This window comes from Planococcus citri, chromosome 3, assembly GCF_950023065.1.
Source record: "Planococcus citri chromosome 3, ihPlaCitr1.1, whole genome shotgun sequence".
Classification (NCBI taxonomy): Eukaryota; Metazoa; Arthropoda; class Insecta; order Hemiptera; family Pseudococcidae; genus Planococcus; species Planococcus citri.
Genome location: NC_088679.1, coordinates 50,345,306 through 50,364,568, shown reverse-complemented (window position 1 = coordinate 50,364,568; position 19,263 = coordinate 50,345,306). Strand labels below are relative to the sequence as shown.

General features: G+C 33.3%; 1 protein-coding gene across 3 annotated transcripts in view; it reads left to right on the top strand.

Annotated features, from left to right (window-relative positions):
* Window positions 1-7,637: 7,637 nt before the first annotated feature.
* LOC135839369 (nucleolysin TIAR) overlaps window positions 7,638-19,263 on the top strand; it is a 48,379-nt gene continuing 36,753 nt past the window's right edge. Inside the window, exons 1-2 of one of the 3 annotated variants that reach the window (XM_065355362.1) lie at window positions 7,638-8,030; window positions 13,301-13,736. In XM_065355362.1, coding sequence (XP_065211434.1) covers window positions 13,703-13,736 — 34 coding nt within the window. In that variant the 5' untranslated portion in view covers window positions 7,638-8,030; window positions 13,301-13,702. The remainder of the gene's footprint in view (window positions 8,031-13,300; window positions 13,737-19,263) is intronic. The other 2 variants (XM_065355360.1, XM_065355361.1) reach the window with 2 other exon arrangements.

Below are 19,263 nucleotides of genomic sequence, written 5' to 3'. Positions count from 1 at the left end.
ATCTCACTAATATTGTTAAACGTCTCGGATTGATAGTTAATTAGTGCGATACGTAGCATTTGCGTTTTAGAGAATTCTAGGCGAGGAAATCTTCTTATTCGGATTTCTACACGAAATAAAACGAATACCAGAAGGGAACAAGAACGTGCTCCACATGTTTAATGAACCTTAACGAGTAACTGTTCAAAACGCTGGCGAAAAGAGGCGCGTGTACGAAGAATTAAGATTTCGCACAAAGAGAAAGAGCTGCACAGCGCTATTCCGTAGGTAGGTACCTAATGTTATAGTGAAAAGCGGACTCGAAGAAGGACAGGTTTGAATAATTTATTGAGTTGGTTCAAAATCTTTTCTGCACCTATTACTTACGCTACCTCAATTTTAAGTATAAGTGTACAATACTTGGTAAACAGAATTAGACTGAAAAATTCCAAAGATTTCAATTAATATGTTGATTTTCTAATTCAGAGTTCAGTCGAGATATGGAGCAGAGATAATGTTCTTATTTATGCAGCGTGTCGAGTAGGTAAGAGATGTAGCCTGCATATACGTATTTATCGAGCTGAAGTTTTTATACGTATACCCTATCAATTTTTCAGCGAATAATAGTATATTACGTGACAGGAGCGGAAAGTATGCGATTAACGAGTGCGAAGTTTAAGGAGTGAGGCGAAGCCGAGCGACTTAAATCGCACAAGTTAATCGCGTTACTGCCCAATCCTGTCGCGTATACTATTTTAATTTCATATGAGAGGAAAATAAATGCTGAAATTTTAAAAAATGGCTAATTTCGAATTTGTAAACATGTGCGGAAAACAGTTATTTTCCTCCCTAGGGAGGAAAGTAACTGTTTTCCGCACATGTTTGGATAGATGCGTTAAAGACGCATTTTCCAACCACAAAACTGTGTAATAATTATTTAAAATATAAAATTTTCTATAAATGTCTCATTGCTTATAGTTTATTTTGTGTTCATAAACTACCTTCATTTTTCCTCAACTGAATTCATCTATAATTCATTCTTTTTTATCGCCTAAAAATGGCGAAATTCAACTCAAAGTAGGTAAAAACTACGATCTGAAGAACACTCGATATTCTTGGAAACCCTGTAAATCCAAATTAGGTACCTACACCCAGTAGGTTATTAAATGCATTTGCTAAATATTCCGACTAACTCAAAGTTGACGTGACCGAAATGTCGAAAATTAACCAATTTCTGGCCCGCTTTAATCATTCAAATAAACAAATTTATAAGTCGTATACCAACAGGTATGGTAATTGTACGCGCAAGTAAGCAAATCCCGTAAAAAGTTTTTGGGGAAAAAAATGAATTGCGATAAACATCAACGCGTAGTTTTTCTAAATTTATTAGTTGACTAAATGCATACACGCACACACGCCACATTTGTTATAGAAAACGACCAAACGCATGGAACACATGACTTAATTTGATCGATTATGAAATAGGCACTGTACCTAATCAAATAAAAACGTACCTAATATTTTTCCACTCCAAACCAGAGCTCGAGAAAACAAAAAAGTGAACTAAAATAACGACAAGGGTTCATAATATTCGTAGGTATACGAGTAAGTGGTATAACAACTAGCTTGATCGTATAAACTTGAAAGCGTACGTTGGGTCGTATATAAGACCTTTATACTTAGATATATCGTATCTATATGTATTTCAAAAAATAAAATAAATATCATAGGTAATCGAATAGGTATCCAAGATCCATACCTAATAAATGTGAAACAAAATTATACGAAAATCAAAAAAGAAAGAAAAATCGCAGAAAATAAAGAAAGAACAGCGTGGCAACAAAACATTAGGAGAAAGAAAAAAGCTAAGAAAAGAAATCGCGCGAACGACAATAATAAAATCGTTCCGTTTGACATGTTTTTCGAAATTACAAATAAATTCCGTCAACGCGTTCAACTTTTCTAGTTCATCAGGCTATAAAATGTTTTTCCTTATTAGGAAACGAATCTTTTCGAGCGAAATTTTCATTTTTCTCTACGACCTTTTTTTCCCTTACAGACGCCAAGTTCTTATCTCAGAAAAAAATTATTTTGACAGCTAGTTTTCAAAATATCGACATGCTTAATTGCTCAATCGCTAAAATACTGATCGTTTGTGAAAGCTTGGAAAAACTTACTTTCCGTATACTAGCTGTACGCGATCGTATACTATATATTTTTATCAATACCTATATTATACGCGTGTAGACCTACACTATTGACCGAGTATTCTCTTCATTGACTTGTACGTACATACCAAGGGAATTGGCTGAAATTGTCGTCAGCATAAATAAGTAGCTGCCTGCCTAAAGTTTTGCGCCATATTGGACACGAATTTCAAAATGAAAGACAGTTGAAAGAAGTATCTTGGTCGCACTGAGATCCTTTATCGACTACCTATCTGAGTTCTATTTCACTTGAGCAAAGTTTTTAAGGTTCCGCAAATCGTTTGAAATACAGGCACAGAAGATACTACTTTTTTGTTTACATTACAATCAACAAACAATCGTAAACTTTGGACATGGTGTTTTCAAATGTACAGTTCTACCTATTTTTATATGGAGTTTTTTTAACGCTTTCTTCAACATAAAAGAAATGAATTGACTTATACACATACACAAAGAAAAAGTTTCTGCTTAAAATTTTTAAAAAAATGCATTCCAAATCGAATGAACTACATAATACATAGGTACGTATTTCAGAAGGGGCAATTATAATCTTATCTCGACCATTACAGCCTTTCAGTCTAAATTATTACATGCCTTGAAAAACTTGGTAGAAAGTGTGCTTATGTATCTAAAAGTACTTACATTTATCCAAAAATTCAACCACTAAGGAACACGGAAGCCAAAAAAAAAAAGAAAAACAGTGGGTCAAAAAAAATTCCCAGCGGTGAAACTCAATTTCCAAACTAAAAACACAATACTTATTCTTCCAAATCATGGCTGGTAGCTTTTCCAATTATTATTGTGTTAACTTTCTTGAAAAAATATCTTACCTTTTACCAGTTTATTCGATCGACCTGTTAATTTGAGCAAGCAGAAGTACCTATCGTAAGAGTAAGTATTTTTGAACTAAGAAACTAGTCACAAATCTCTTTTTTGGAAAAGGGGGATTGAAAAAACGCGTTGTATGGGGGGGGGGTTATATTTCTATATTCATTTTGATTTTACCGAGGCGAATCAATTTGGAAACATTTCTATGTTACATAAGTAGGTATATGTACTTTTTCAAATGATATTTCCAGGTTTTACCCAACTACATATACCGATGTTAATGGATTTGCATAACCAGTTTGCCGTAAATACAGCAGGTAAGATTTAGGATGAGATTGACTTCGGATCAACTTTGAACGAGAAATTAAGTTGAGTCCTTCGAATCAGGTTTATATTTTTGGAAATATCTTGCCGATATCTGTACACTTGCAGCCAAAATTGCTGGTGGTAAAATTTATTTTTGATTTTTGGTGATTTTAAAAAAATTTAAATTACCTATTTTGGATCAAAAATGAGGGAAAAAAACAAAATTTTACCAAATTGACCTAGAAATCTGAAATTTGGTTTGTATTCCATTTTCAATCTCCCCAGTCGATTGGTGATAGTTTTTTGACCCGTTCTGGAGCCTTCCAGCAGATTTTCAGATTCTCCAGTTATAGAAAATAACTTCATACGAGTAAAGTGAAAATTAAATTTAGCACCTCCTATAAACTCGTATACCTATTCACCGTATTTGTGAACTTATTGATCGATTTAGACACATTTTTTGAAAATCTTTTTGTACCGGTTCCAACCCAAAAAAATTTCAAACGATTATTTTTGAATAATAATGAAAGAATCGTCGTTTATAGAGTCGAGTGAAGGAAAAACGCTGAAATTTGGCTCACATCCTGTCATGATATTTTGAACGGCTTTGGAGCCTTCAATGGATTTTTTCAATGAACCGGCACAACATTTTTATGAAAACACAAACGTAAATCGGTTGGAAGGTTCACAAAGATGATAAATCCGAGTTCATAAATGCTGATTTTCATTTTCACTCTAATTACAGGATCTTTTTGAAAATTGGAGAATTCAGAAACCTGCAGAAGGCTCCAGAATGGTTCAAAATCATCACTAATCGACTCGGAAGGTCGAAAATAGGACACAAACCAAATTTCATAAATTTTCCAAAAATTGTAAACTGAATTTCAGCGCTTGAAATTTTGTCGGGTGATGTATTTTAGGGTATGGATTCCCCACCGTCCGGTTCAAAAAATTGTGTGCCTATTGAGATACCCATCCCCCCAAAGGTTGTATGTAGATATCGATATAAAATGTTTTAAATGAAATGAAAATATTAATTCATGCATGTAAATATTCTAAATGTCCTTCATAGTTCATTATACAATGAAACGAAATCAGCCAAAAAGAAAAGAAATAGGAAAATAATAAGGAAAATGAGCAAGACCGCAAGTATTGATTCTTAAACCTCAAATCGTAAGTTATTATGCGATCATATAGTTTTTGAACGTGCTTCGAATATCACCAACATCAATTCGCTTAATAACTAGGTATAAATCTGGGAGTTGAGTCGCTGTGAATTTAATTTTATAAGACAGTGTTTTCTTGCTTTTTAAAAAATTGTCTGAAAAAACGATTCGGAACACTGTAGATAAGGGACGACCGCTCAGCGGTCACAACCGAAAGAATTTTTAATTTATGGGATAAAAGCTTGGTCGGAAATTTTAAACAGTTGGACCGCAGCAATATTATATGTGATATTTGTCCTGCCGACTACATGGTTTTTATAACTGCGTATTTCGTTATTTTTTTCTTCTTTTTTTCAAGAATATTTTCGTCTAAGTATAAAACATAGCTTTTATGTACATAGCGTATACTTACAATACGCTTCTTCATACCAATAAGCTTATAAGCTTACAGAGTGAAGTCTCGATACGCATTGTTTGTCGTAAAGGTTGTACATGTTTTTGTTGATTTTTTCAAATTGTTATTATTGCTCATTATTATAATTTATGACGCTTTATTGCTGAAAATTGCTATACGAAACGATTTTACACGCGGAAAACGGCGCTTACCTTTCACACTGATTCAGGTTGTACATAAAAAGACATTTTGTCAAAATTTTACACACGAATTATCGTATGAGCTCTCAGGTTAATAGGTATGAGCTGTGCTGTGCGTAAACATTGTTTTTAAAAATTATTTTCAATTGTTTTCGTATATGAAGAAATGACAAGGATCAATAAAAAAGAAATATGTATGAGTATATTTAGAAAACACGTTTTGATAGCCCTAATTCGTTTTTCAACGTACGTACATAACAGATTGCAGCTGAAGTCACTGAAAAGAGCTAGAGAGAGACAAAAAAAAAGATTTCAGCTTGATGATATTTTACTGAAAAAAAAACATGTTTGAATTCAAACAAAATAATGCAAAAGTGCAAAAAGATCGAAAAAAGTAGGCACAGAGAAAATTTAGAAAAAGCACAGCTTGGTACAAGAATTCTATGCGTTGCATATAATTACTGGTTGAAAGGCTTTGCATGTACTTTAAAGCACTCGGTATGTACCTATTACAGATTATGTCGGAGGGTGCATACGAAGGCATTGCTCAAATGTTATTATAAGTTGTCTACAAAAAGTGTGAAAAGCGAAGGGAAATAGGATTGACACGAGTTACATCTATAATTATCATTCCTCATTTGTACGAGTAAAAACCACAATCATACAACATCATAACGATATTTTATTTCTCTACCGCAGAACTATTATCTACTTACCTATTACATACTTCAACAATTGAATGGGAATAATTCCTCGATTTACCACTAAACGCAATAATTAATAAATACATACACACCTACACCTACCTATATAAAATTAATGAAACAGTCAAAATGCGAATGTAGATAGGTAGGTACCACTATCGTAATCTTGAACTGCAAATAATTCATGTTCTCCGTTCCTTTTTCAGCGGAATTTTAATGATATAAAAATGCAGATATTTTGTATCACGGAGGACTAAAAATGTAAATTTTTTTGCTTTTCTCTTCTTCGTCTCGTATTTAAGTATGCATGAATGACCGACATTTTCAAGGATTTTGCTGCATTCTTCGCTTGTACGAGCACCTATTCCAGGTTCAGAAAACTGAGGTTTCGTCGTTTTCATTGAAAAAGCATATATATATAAGATGAAAAAATTACGTATTTTTTTACCTTTAAAATCTTTTAATTTTCGTTTTTAAGTTTTTGCGAGTTGTAGGGGTTGTTGTTCGAAAAATAAGCGAATAAACAATAACTCGTTATTTTTGTCAGATTATTGAAATACAGTCGCGAGTATTCCTCGAAGACCACAAAATTCCGGATCTTTTTTTTAAAAAAAAAGAAATTAACAAACTTTTTAAATTATTTGCGTAAATATGCAGTGAAAACCACGTTTCCTCGGTTCTGTTTACTGTAACCAACCTGACTATGTTTATTTTTGTCGTGAAATTTTTATTATGTGCTAAGATGAAGTTTTGTTATTCTTTTGCGTTATTGTGTAAGTATTTAAGTATGTACTCAGGTAATAATGTGATGGAATTAAGTTCTGAATTGAAGGAAAAAATTGGTAGGTTGGTAATTATTTTCGGAATAGGTAGGTAGATATTAAAAAGGAAGGTAATATTATCTGAACATAAGTCAAAGTATCGGTGATTTCTTCACGATAATTTTAACTTGGCAATCTTTTGAATCCAGTAAAACATTTCGATATTTTCAATTTCTAAAAATTTGGTGCTTTTTTCAGTGAGGCTGTGTGTGCTGTTTCCACCTAGTTTGGTCAATTTGATTGCAGCCAGGTCGAAAGGTTACTTTTTAGTTGGAAAAGATACTGTCGGTACAAATTGTATTTTTTCCCCAAAGTACCTACTCGCAGCTACTCGTACATTCGACTTGTATATTGATGTGGAAAATTGCAAACAAATAGATAGGTAGTCGAGTTAAACGAAATAAAAATCATATTCTCGTTTGGTAAGTTAGGAAAACATTTGCAACGAGACATTTTTTCGAATAACATCAACGAGAGAGTCGAAGGTGGCTAGAATTTGAAACCAAAAGCAGGTCGATTTGATTCAGAAGCGATACTGTAGGTACCTACATACATATAGTGTAATGTGTATAGCTATATGGTATGGATGGCGGGCGTAAAGAAACCAAATTTGACGAAAAAAATGGTGACCGCGTAAGCACTCTGCAGTTGATATATCAATTGTAGTAAAGGTTTTTCTTATCGATTTCATGTATATTGGTTGGCTATATGTAAATGCGGTTGACATGTTGGTTGGTATAGTAGATACGTTTATGTGGTGGGTAAGTATTTATGCATGTAGATGTACACTGGTGTACGCGACGCATCGCAGACACCAGGCAAAAGATAAATTTTCAACTCGCCCCGACACGGTTTCACGCTTTACTGTCAATTTTCGTGTATAGTATATCGCGCGCCAGCGTACTTATCCACTTTGCCTTGTTGCATGCTGCTTTTTATTTTTGCCCCTGCTCTTTCCGACTTTCCCGCATTTTCGTTCTCCGCACGACGGAAAATTTAAGAGATGGGTACCGCCTCCCAGGGTATTTCCTCACCTACCCTTATTTATTGTACAGACCCTAAACAATCAACACATCTTGTTACTTGTTTCGTTCAATGCGTCGCGTACCCGTGCACATTGGAGTTTTCTAGTTCGTCAGACGCTCTTACCGGCGTTTTTTTACATTTTCTACACTCGTCGACGAAACTCTTTCGCCAAAATATTTCGCAGTTGTGACAATTTTTTTTGTATCAGTATTTTTTATTTGTATTTATTTTCCTAATTTTTTTTTATACTTAAATCTCGTATTTCTTCCGTTTTATTTTTTATTTTTTAAATATCCTTTTCTTGTTGTTATTTTCGTTATCGTTGTTGTACAAATTTCGTATCGTGTATCGTAATTAGTGTGCAATACTGTTTCCAAGCATCTGTTCCAATTCTGACGGGTATGTGTCTATTTTGTTGTTTATTTTTCTCTCTTATTTATTCAATAATTCGACGCTTTATTTGGTAGGTGACACTCGATGCATAGTTTTTACGTTTTAAAAATATTTCATTTTACCAAATTTTTCTATTTCTTAGGTAGTTAATTGCCAATTTTTCCATGAAAAAATTTCAACGCATTTAAAAATTCAATTTTTAGTTTTATCTTGATTTTTTCACTTCTCATCGTTAATAGCCTACTTATACGTAATAACTTACTTATGAATATTTATTAGTTGATTAAGCATTCAATTATACGTAGTGGTTATCTCATTTCATTTATTCAATTTTTGCCTTCAAGTATACTTACTCGTATTTTTATTACTATCTATGCAATTTTTCAAAATCAACAATAACTATTTACGTACATTGCATTTTTAAATTCTGCCAGCAGTATGCACAAGTAATAACAGACAGAAGTTTAGTTCCCTTTTGAGTAGGTAATTGAAAATTGAAAAGTAGGTAGGTATCTGTTTTGAAATTGCGTATTACCAAGTGTTCAAACTATTCATCTAATTTGAAACTGCCAACTTGTAACCAGATCACCCCAACTTGAAGTGGGTTCATATTGTCTGACCATTTGCGTAATCGGTTGTTGAAAATCTGAATTTTTTATTCGATTTTCAAGTTTTCCTACAGTTGTTGCCAAAATTGCATTAAATAATTCTTATTACCAACATAAAAATCTAAAAAAAAGTTTTGTTCGTTCAAAAACTACATAATTAGCGGAGACAAAAGATGACAACACAGCTGATAACAGAAAGTACAGGAATTTTCTTGCCTATATCTTGTTGAATTAAACTTGGAAACCCCTGTAGCAAGCTAGATATGTTTACTGTTTCCCCTATGAAAAGTTTCAAGATGCAGTATAGTCGAATAATACGTACCTATACATGCGTATGCGTATGAATCTAACATTTAAGTAACATTGGTACCTACACCTATGATAGAGGTACTGCTTTGAGGAGACATTGCGTTCAGTTAAATATGTATCGTCATAATTAGCTGCATAGGTTGCTTATCTGCGTTAAACTGGAAATAATTTTATTGACTTTCAATACAATTTCAAATGTATCGCAGTAACACACGAAAAATTATGATCTGCACCCATATCCATAGAAGATAAGCGGGGAAAAACGCGACAGTTTTCCAAAATCACGCAGAAAATCCGAAATTTTTAGTATTGATTCCAATTAATATTCAAAATTTGTATCATTCTACAAATGACACTTGAGCGTTTCCATAATAATTTTTAAATAAATAAAATACTTTGTAAAACTGGTGGAGGGGGTGAGGTCTGGTGAGTGACAAGTAAAGTAAGTCTTCTAGAAATGTATGAGCAATTAGCATAATCTGATAACAGGTATCTATGTAGTTATATGAGTTCATTAAAATATGAAAAAATGAACATGAACATGAACATATCGCTTAATATAGGTAGGTAGTTAGGTACATGTATTGGGCAAAGTACAAGAAGAATGATTGAGGAGAAAATTTTTTTAAGTAGGTACCTACCCGGTAAACACACCGACCGCGAATCGCCGGCGGAAATCGCGATCGCGAAAATCGCGTTCGATTCGCCGGCGAATAGAAGGCAGAAATCGCAGTGAAAAAAATGAAAAATCTCGTTGCAAAAATCGTAGGCGTATCGCGGGCGAATAGACGGCGGAAATCGCAGTGAAAAAAATGAAAAAACTCGTTGCGAAAATCGTAGGCGTATCGCCGGCGGATTCAGCAGTGATATTTTCAACGCGATACTCGCGTTCTATCCGCCGGCGAATCGAACGCGACAATCGCGCTGAAAAAATTTGAAAAAAACACTGCTGAATCCGCCGGCGATACGCCTACGAATTTCGCAACGATCTTTTTCATTTTTTTCAGCGCGATTTCCGCGGTCTATTCGTCGGCGAATAGAAGGCGAATTTAGTAGAGTTCTTTTACAATATTTTTCATGCGATTTTCGCATTTGATTCGCGTTCAATTGAGTGAGCATTCAGATGTTCTTACGCAAGCATGCAATAACGAGCAGAATGTTGTGTTTTTTTGTATCTTTTCGTTCGTGTTTATTTCAAATTGGTTTTCTGGTGTTGAATTTTGATTAATTTTTTTGGAGTGATAACGAACAATTTTTTTTCGTGGTGTGTACATAGAATAAATTTTTCGGCGATGAGTCAGATTGGAATTTTTTTGTGATTATTTCTAATGAATTTTTTTTTAGCAATTTTTGACACTTTTTTGTGATTTTTAAAATAAATTTTTCACTGTATTGATTCAAATTTAATTTTTTTATTTAGCTTGGAATTTTTCATGGTGATTTTGAATTGTTTTTTAGTGATGAATTCTGATAAATTTTTGATGATTTCAAATGGATTTTATATGGTGACTTAGAATAATTATTCTAAATCTCCATAATTCAATTTTTGTGTTTTTGGTTATTTTAATAAATTACAATTGATGTTGTTGCATTCTTGTGTGAAGTGATTTACCCAAGTATAGGTACTTCATCGTTGTTTCTTTTGTTATTTCCTAGTTTGTCTTCCTACATCAGAATCAGAAAGCATTCTTCACTTAATTTACTCGTTATTTATTTTGTTTTCTTGATTTTTAATTATGTAAACAAGTAAATTACTCGTAAAATTAATTGAAGAATACGTTCTGATTCTAATGTGGGAGAAGAAACTAGGAAAAAACCAAAGCAAAACATCATTGCGATTATCGCCTTCGAATCGCCTTCGAATCGCGTTCTGATATCGCTGCGATTTCCGCCGACGAATCGCCTTCGAATCGCGTTCTATTTCAACAGCGATATCGCTGCGATTTCCGCCGGCGTATCGCCTTCGGATTACGCTGCGGAAAAAGCGGACATTTTCGCCGGCGATTCGAACGCGATTCCCGCCGGCGATACGCCGGCTGCCAATACGATGATCGCCTTCTATTCGCTGGCGTATCGCGTACTATGTGTTTACCGGGTAATGATTGATATAAATTATGACTTCTTAGATATTAAGTATCAAATTTGACGAAGCTTAAGAACTCATTCAATTTGAATGTTTTATACCTAATTCATTCAATTTAAATGTCAGTAGGACTAAAAATCAGGATGCATTTTTTTCAAATTTTAATCAACATTTTTGAATTTCAATTTTTTGTGCAATAGTCTGACTCTTTCCTCCGCGATATGAATTAAAAAAAATTGATTTTCAATGTAGGTACCTATCTGAATTATAAATATAAACAAAATACCACACATCTTGTTATCATTTTTTTAGCACAAGAAACCCATAGTTTTTCAGGTAGATATAATAAGCATGGGTAAGTGAAATTATTAAAAATACATTTAAAAATTTGCCATTTTTGCAAATAATATTCAAAAATCGAAGCTCCCTGCAAAAAAACTAATGGCATTTAGACGATCGGAAATTCAATTTTTTGTAAGTTTGCTTCTAATCAGCTTTATGTCTCAAAACTCTTTGTCAAGTCTCCAAAACATACCTATAGTTTCCAATGATTACAAATTTGATTCTCTACCTTCAGCTCTCATTATTTTCATCATAGAACCCTTCGTTTAGACTATAGAATGCCTTTAAGTTTTGAACGTTTAATTATTTCTTCAATAGTACAGAGAACAATTAAGGTAACCTGACCAGTGTATGATCAGCAGCCAGTAGTTCATCACACTGCATAAAAAGTGAAATACAATAAAATAAGTTGGTGAACTTTGTAAGAACATGATCTAGAATAAATCTGTCAACATTTTGTGAATCTATAAGTTTCCAAATACACTCAACACGCACATTTTAATGCGGTGTGATCAACTACTGGCTGCTGATCATACAGTGATCTGGTCAAGTTACCTTATTCGCATTTTTTGTCAGAAGAATTGAAAATTTATATTTTGAGAGGATTTTTTTATACTTGAGACAAAATATACCTACGTTGCTTTTCAGTTGATTTCTTTCCACACAAAAAATCAGAAGAATGAAGGTGTTGAATATTTATTTCAGAAAAGACAATTTTAAAAAGAAACAACTTTGAAATTTTGTTACAAACCAACATGTCAACGGGTCTGATTAGGATGATGAACTTATGCATACTTTTGATGGCAGTCTAAAACAATAAAAATCTTTTATTTTATTTTTTCAAAGACATGAATTACAAAATTAGAATCATCAGAGGATTTTTTGTAAAACCAAAGTACCTCCTCCCAATGAAATCTAAAATTGAAATTTCTCCCTAAAATCTATTTTTTATTTTAAAAATTCTTGAACTATTGGAGAGCTAATGTGCATGAAAGGAGAGGACGAAAGGAAAGGGGCAAAGCATCAATCAATGACCTGTGCAAGATTTTTTCACCATAAATTGCAGATTGGTAACTGAATGTGCAATTGTGCATAGTCTCTTTTGAATGAAACTGAATATCACTCGTAATGTCAGGTAAAGACAATTGCGTGTTAGCACATTTCTTGTTTATCTTAAAAAGTAAAAGAAAAAAAATGATTGTCCCTATGAATTTTATTTCTTACTTTCGCAAACCGACTTGAGTGAAACCGTCTGCACCCATGCGGAAAATGATTGCATCATGATCACTGATCAAATCCGAACATTCCATGAATCCAATTTGACCTAACTACGTACTTATACCTAATCAAATCGAGGTGGTGATCGGATTAGATCTGCTCACTGTTCAGATCAGCGAAATTCAATCATTTTTCTCTGAGTAGGTATAAAGATTCCTTTCATTTAGATTCACATACTTACATATTTATAACTGTCAAAATTTTTTTAAAAATGTTTTGATAATTTTGAACATTTTGAAACTTTTAAAGGATTGAAAAAAGCGGCGAAGGGCTATAGTTAAAATTAAATTTGAGTGTCAAGATTTTCACCAAGTTCTTATCAAAATATCATTCTAAAACTTTTTTAATACATATATAACTTTATTATCTAACCTTTGAGAAAATATGGAAATATCTACTTACATAAATTTTGCAGCTTGTCCTAAGATATACCCACCTATTTGTATTTTCAAATCTAATAAACACCTCCAAATAACTACATTTATGCACCTACTTACCTACTTGAATGCATTTGAAATTGTACCTACCTACTTTTTTTAGCTCTACTAAAAAATTAAACCAGAACGAATACAATCAGTCAAATAGTAATCATATTAAAAAATCAGAATAAAAAAATGAACGCATGCTTCTTTTTTGTTTTCTTTTTATATTTACAGAAAGTTATCCGCATTGGCTCCACAACCAGCTGTATCAGGTTACAGCCTAGTCGGCGTGTATCCTTGCGCGTTGTGGAAGCCTTCGGCTCACAATTCAGACGAAATTGTCGCTGGTTGTTTTTGTCATAATCAAGGACCTATACGATCGAACAGACTGGCTTCTACGGTGAGAACAGCACCATATCCTCCGGTACAGTTATATAATTCCAATTCGAGTATCATAGAAACGTGTAGATGTCGAACAGCCACTGAAGAATTGGTCGGTTCAGCAGAATCTGCGGTCAATACAGCGTCAGCGCCAATGTTGTTCGTACCGTTCACCTTACAAACTAATTTTGGTGCTCATCATTTAGCTCCCGGTTCTGGAAATGCACCGCTCAATATAACCACAGGAAACAACGTATGCTCTTCGGCTGTTACGGTGCAACCGACAAAGGTAATTTACATCCAGATTTCACAATTCGGTTATTAAAACCAATAATAAACAAAAATCGATAATGCCATGTACACCTAACCTGGCCAGTACCTATTTATATTGGCTGTTGGCAAAAATAAACGTACCTAGACCAACACATACGTTTACGTAGGTATCCCTGTTTCTAAAATCGTGTTGAAACGACAGCTAAATTAATATCAGTTTGGAAATATTATTTTCTAAACGCTCGTCATTTGGTGGTTAAAATATCAATTATTATTTTTTTTACCATTTGCCAATATTTTGAACGTTATTTTCGTAGTTTGCCTTATAGGTATTCGCTTGATTGTAATTTTTGGCAGGTAATTAGTTGCTATTGCTTTGCTGCTCAGTACATATTTTCTCTGACTTACTAATTCGAATTCATGATGCCTACGAATAACATTTATTCCATGTTTATCAAAATAAGTCTTTTCTCTTCTTAAAAAAGGTATACCTTATCTAAACTTATCTTATCAAAATAACATTTATGGCAAAATGCAAAAAAAAAAAAAATTAATTGCTCAAGTATCTACCTAGGTAACTATACTTTTGAAATAAATAATATTTAAAACACAAAAGGATTCGACTTACTAAAATATTAAAACGGATAAATGAATAAAATATATAAATAAATATGTAGATAAATAAGTAAATCGAAGTATTATTTACACAGGCAGCACTATCCATGTGTAATAAAATAAAGTTTATTACATAATGCACGAATATTTTTTCCCCTATTTGTAAATCTTCAGCAGGTATAGAGTATAAAGCACTACAGCTTACCAAAAAAAATATTATACAATGCGTGTTTTATATTTTATTTATTAGTATTTCTTTTTTATGTCGCGTGCTCAAGACTATAATATAATATTCGTGATTTCTTTTAATGCGTGCACGAAATTCCTCAAATTTCCAATATTTACCTATTTTTAAAATTCCCGGTTATTTGACACTGAATAAAAAGTACCTACCTGATATAATAACCTACTTAAATTATGATATGTATTTTCAATCTTGAATTCGTATTCTTTTAAATTTTCAAGGCATCTTCGAAACATTTGACGTTACATTTTAAAATTGAGAATTCTTTGATCTCGTCAAGTTTATAGTTTATACATAAATGTACTTATACGAGTATGGCATTTACATATTTTTGTAATCTGAAATCCGAAAATTGACCACAATCCACTCCCATTACCTGTAGCATACCGATTTTTTCTTCTTATTTTATAAAACATGTAAGTAGAATTAATCTGAAATTTTTTTCATTGGAAATTTTGTAACATATACTTACTCATTTATCTCTTTTCTTTATAAGTTAAGACTTTGGTAAAGTTTTAGATTGAGCAAAGAATTCAGACAGTTAGGTTTTTTAATTGGTAAAATATCACGCTAATAGGACGAGGCGTTGTTTCGAGTTATTATGTAGGTACCTACTTCAAACATACGTGTGCAATGTTAAAATATTACCGTTGCCGAATTCGTGCAAATTGTAGAAATTTGTTGCTGCAGAGCTAAAACTTGGATTACAGTAAGCTACCAATACCTTATTGTTATTCTTTTTCTTTCCCTTATTTTAAAATAGATAAATTCCCCGCGTTAATTTATCACTGGTTGCCCACCATTGCCGGCAAGAAACACAAATATGTACTACTGGGAGTATATACGCAATGAAATATTAATCCACAATTCGGGTAACAGTAGCACCTTCTAACTCAGTCTCTCTTCTAATAAATTTCATATTGTGAAGTAGTTACCTATGTAGCTTAGGTGCATATAATATTGTAGTATATTCTCAAAATTGGGAAAATTTTCTACGTGAACGCTTCATCTTCTTCGCCTTTTTCTTTTTTTTAAAAAAAGAGGAAGGAAAAAATTTTAGTCTTGGAGGTGCCCCAGCCCCTGCACGGAAGATATATAAATTCTCAAACAGGGGGTGTTTTCGATAGAATCGTGGTTCGAAAAACTGAACTTTGATAGGTTGTTGGCGATTTTTATCGATTTTTTGAAACTGGGAATAATGACTGAAGTATCCGTTGCATTCAAAACATTTCTCCAGTTTCAGAAATTATATCTTTCAATGTTTTTGCATAATTAATACTGGATATTCGAGGAGAAAAAAATTTCAAAACGTCACTTTACCCCAAAAAAGCGATTTGCAAATTTTCAACTGCTCAGCAGAACGCTAAACGATGGTCTTAGGTTTTGATGGAAATGATTCATCACAATTTTTTTTCGAAATTGCGCTGTATTTGAAGACTTACAGCTTCTGTCCAGAAACACCTCTAAAACTAAAATTTTTCGAGTTCTTTTCAAGCCAAAATGATGGTCTCATCCACTGAAATTGGCTGTGCGACGCATACATAGAGCGCGCTGCTACGCGCCGAAACGTAAAGTTGAAAACGGGTTCACTTGTACAGAGAGCATAGGAAGAAATCGCGTTTTTTAATTTTTACGCAAAAACGGTAGGGTTTTTTACCAATTGCATAGGGCATTATTTAAAGGGAATTTAATTTCCGATTTTTTGGTGTAAAAAAAATTGAATTTTGATAATTTCTTTCACCCCTTTTCAGCATTTCACAACTTTTTAATTGAATTTCTCCGCGAGTATTGAAGCTAAAAATCTGGTGATTATATTAATGTAAAGAGGAGAAAATGCTGATTACTGAGAAAATTAAAAAAATTGGATTTACCGATATATTTTTTTGTGAAATTCTGAAAACGGGTGAAAATTGCTACACAAAAATTGAATTTGTCGCGTTGGAAATGGTCGAAATTCATTTTTTTTACACCAAAAAATCGGAAATTAAATTTACTTCAAATAATGCCCTATACAATTGGTAAAAAACCCTACTGTTTTTGCGTAAAAATTAAAAAACGCGATTTCTCCCTATGCTCTCTGTACAACTGGACCCGTTTTCAGCATTTTGAGCGTTCGCCGCTAGATGTCAGCCACTTTGCGTCGCAGTGCCAATTGGGTAAATCTTTCACCTTTTTTTTCGTAATCCACCCTAACATGCATCATGAAAGAGTCATAAATAGGTAGAGGCACGCATAATCAACTTGAATTTGAACCAAATACGTCATTTTTTCTAGTTCTATAATTTCTAAAAAGTAAAAAAAAAAATCGATCGCACTACGTATATTTTGGGAACCCCAAACGATGTCAAATAAATTGCCTAACCAGTTTGCCGTAAATACGTACTAGGTATTACTATGTTCTAACGAAGTGCGCAATCCCCTCTCCCTTCCTCTATCGCTCTTTTTTTCACTTTGTTCCTTCCTTTCTTTCTATTGAACAATTTTCTCCCTTTAATTCAATTTTTGTTTCGAAGGTAAGAATAAGTAATCAATGAAGGTGTGGTGTGGAACTGTGGATGGATAATGGATATGGAAACAGAAACTCTTGCTTCACACTCAGATAACTATTTATTAGAGCAATTCAGTGAACACCTTCATTTTGAGTTTAAAGTCACTAAAAAAATTTCAGCTCGTGAGATGTTCCTGATTCATATTTTTGAGAAGCAGTATATTCAAGTTGAAGTTTTTAATTCCTGGAAGCTGCAGAACGGCTCAAAACGGGTTGAAACTGTTTCCAATCGATTTAGCAGGTCGGAAATAGGACAAGTCTCAAATTTCAGCTTTCTAGGTTAATTTGGTAAAATTTTGATCCCCCCATCCATTTTTGGCCTAAGCTTGATTTTCAAAAATTCACCAAAAATCGAAAAATACACTTTAGCACTTAAAATGTTGGCTGGTGATGACTTTTTTGATTTTTTTTTTTTTGGAAATAACTACTAAATAACTTATTTATGGTTGAAACTCGAAGAAAAAGTTTTCTTGATCTGAACGACGAGTCTGAACAACTGAATTTTTAGTTCCATCAAAAACTGAGTCTGAAGGTCTTTTGTTTTTATATGTACCTAGGTACTTCATAATATTTTTCTTTCTTCATTTAATGGTCAATAAGTAATAAAGAAGTAAATAGATAAGTAATGATATTACAACCGGATTGATGTGCGAGGACAAACATTTCAACAAATTATTTTTGGGTTGACCTTCATTTTTGACAAGTTGAGATTTTGGTAAAACGTTAGATAAAGCCTAAAGCATCGAATTGAGACAGTTGGATTTTTTGATCGGTAAAATATCACGCTAATAAGAGGTGTTGATCGTTAGCCCTCAGCATCCCCTCCGCCCGGAGAAGATGAATTACCTCATTTTTTGTGTCATGTTCATTTAAGCCAATTTGGTCCCAACTGGGCGTAGTTTTGTTTGAAATTTTTGGGGGCGAAAAAAGTACAAAATGAGCCACCTTAGCGCCTAGTTAGTTTATTCTTCGCAGCCAGCTGTTTTTAAATACCAGCATAAATAAACGAGCGAAAGAATGAACGAATAAATTTAATTAGAAATGCGAAAGTAAAATAAAAATAAAACGCAGATAGACAAATAGTCAGAAGAAAGGTAATTATGAGGAAGAAAAACGTTTTTTTTTACTAATTGTTTCTAATGAACATACGGAATGTTCGTCGTAAAAGTATTAACCTTCCTAACACTTTGGCGCTTTATAGCTTTCAACGTGTCAGAGTTATTTTTATTATGGTCTGTTTTAATTACATTTTTCGCCATATAATAAATTAACATTCGTTTTCGCACCCTAATTACGTGATGGACGGTTCACCAACAACCCCCATAATGGTGTACATTTTGTCATCAAGCAGTTCTTTTTATGTATACCTACATACACACGCAATCACCAACTTGACGTATATGCTAGGTATAGTTACAGTGTAGCAGTATACCTACCTAGCACGTAGTGTGTATAGTATACCATAATACATATTTTGTAGGCCGACCTATATATCTCATATTCGAGCTTTATTGCAGTAGACAATACAGATATTTATGTAACGCTAATGCAACCGAGCCATAAACCAATATACTATGTAAAACAGCATATTTTAAAACCGCGCTCTGATGTGTATAGGTATGAGGCTGCTAGGTACAATGATGCGATAATTTTGTCAACTTCGCCATGTTTGTATGTAACCAGCGAAATAGCTCGAAACCACTCTCAGCATTTACAAACATAAGCACATTACTTTAACCCTTTTAGTTTCCTCTGTATCTATATCTACACGTTTAAAGGCGTACCAAATTTTAAATATCCCGCAGACATATAAACGATTTTTTGCGACAGAATTACTTTAACGTTTTAACCTACAACGTCAAAGAAACATTGGTTCGAAAATTATTCTCGACAAAGTTTTACCCTAGGTAACTCTACAATCTACATACATCTAGCCTATCAAATTCGTTTAACACATTCATCGTTTTAAAATTCAGCGTGGTTTTGAAAAAAAAAAAAATCGATTCGATTGATCAACCATCAGCCTATAACAAGAATAGCGTGCAAATTTCTACACTGAGTCTCGGTGGAGCCTTAAACCATAGATGATACTTCAGACTGAGAAATTAATAGGCTATTTCAGTTCAGTGTTAAATT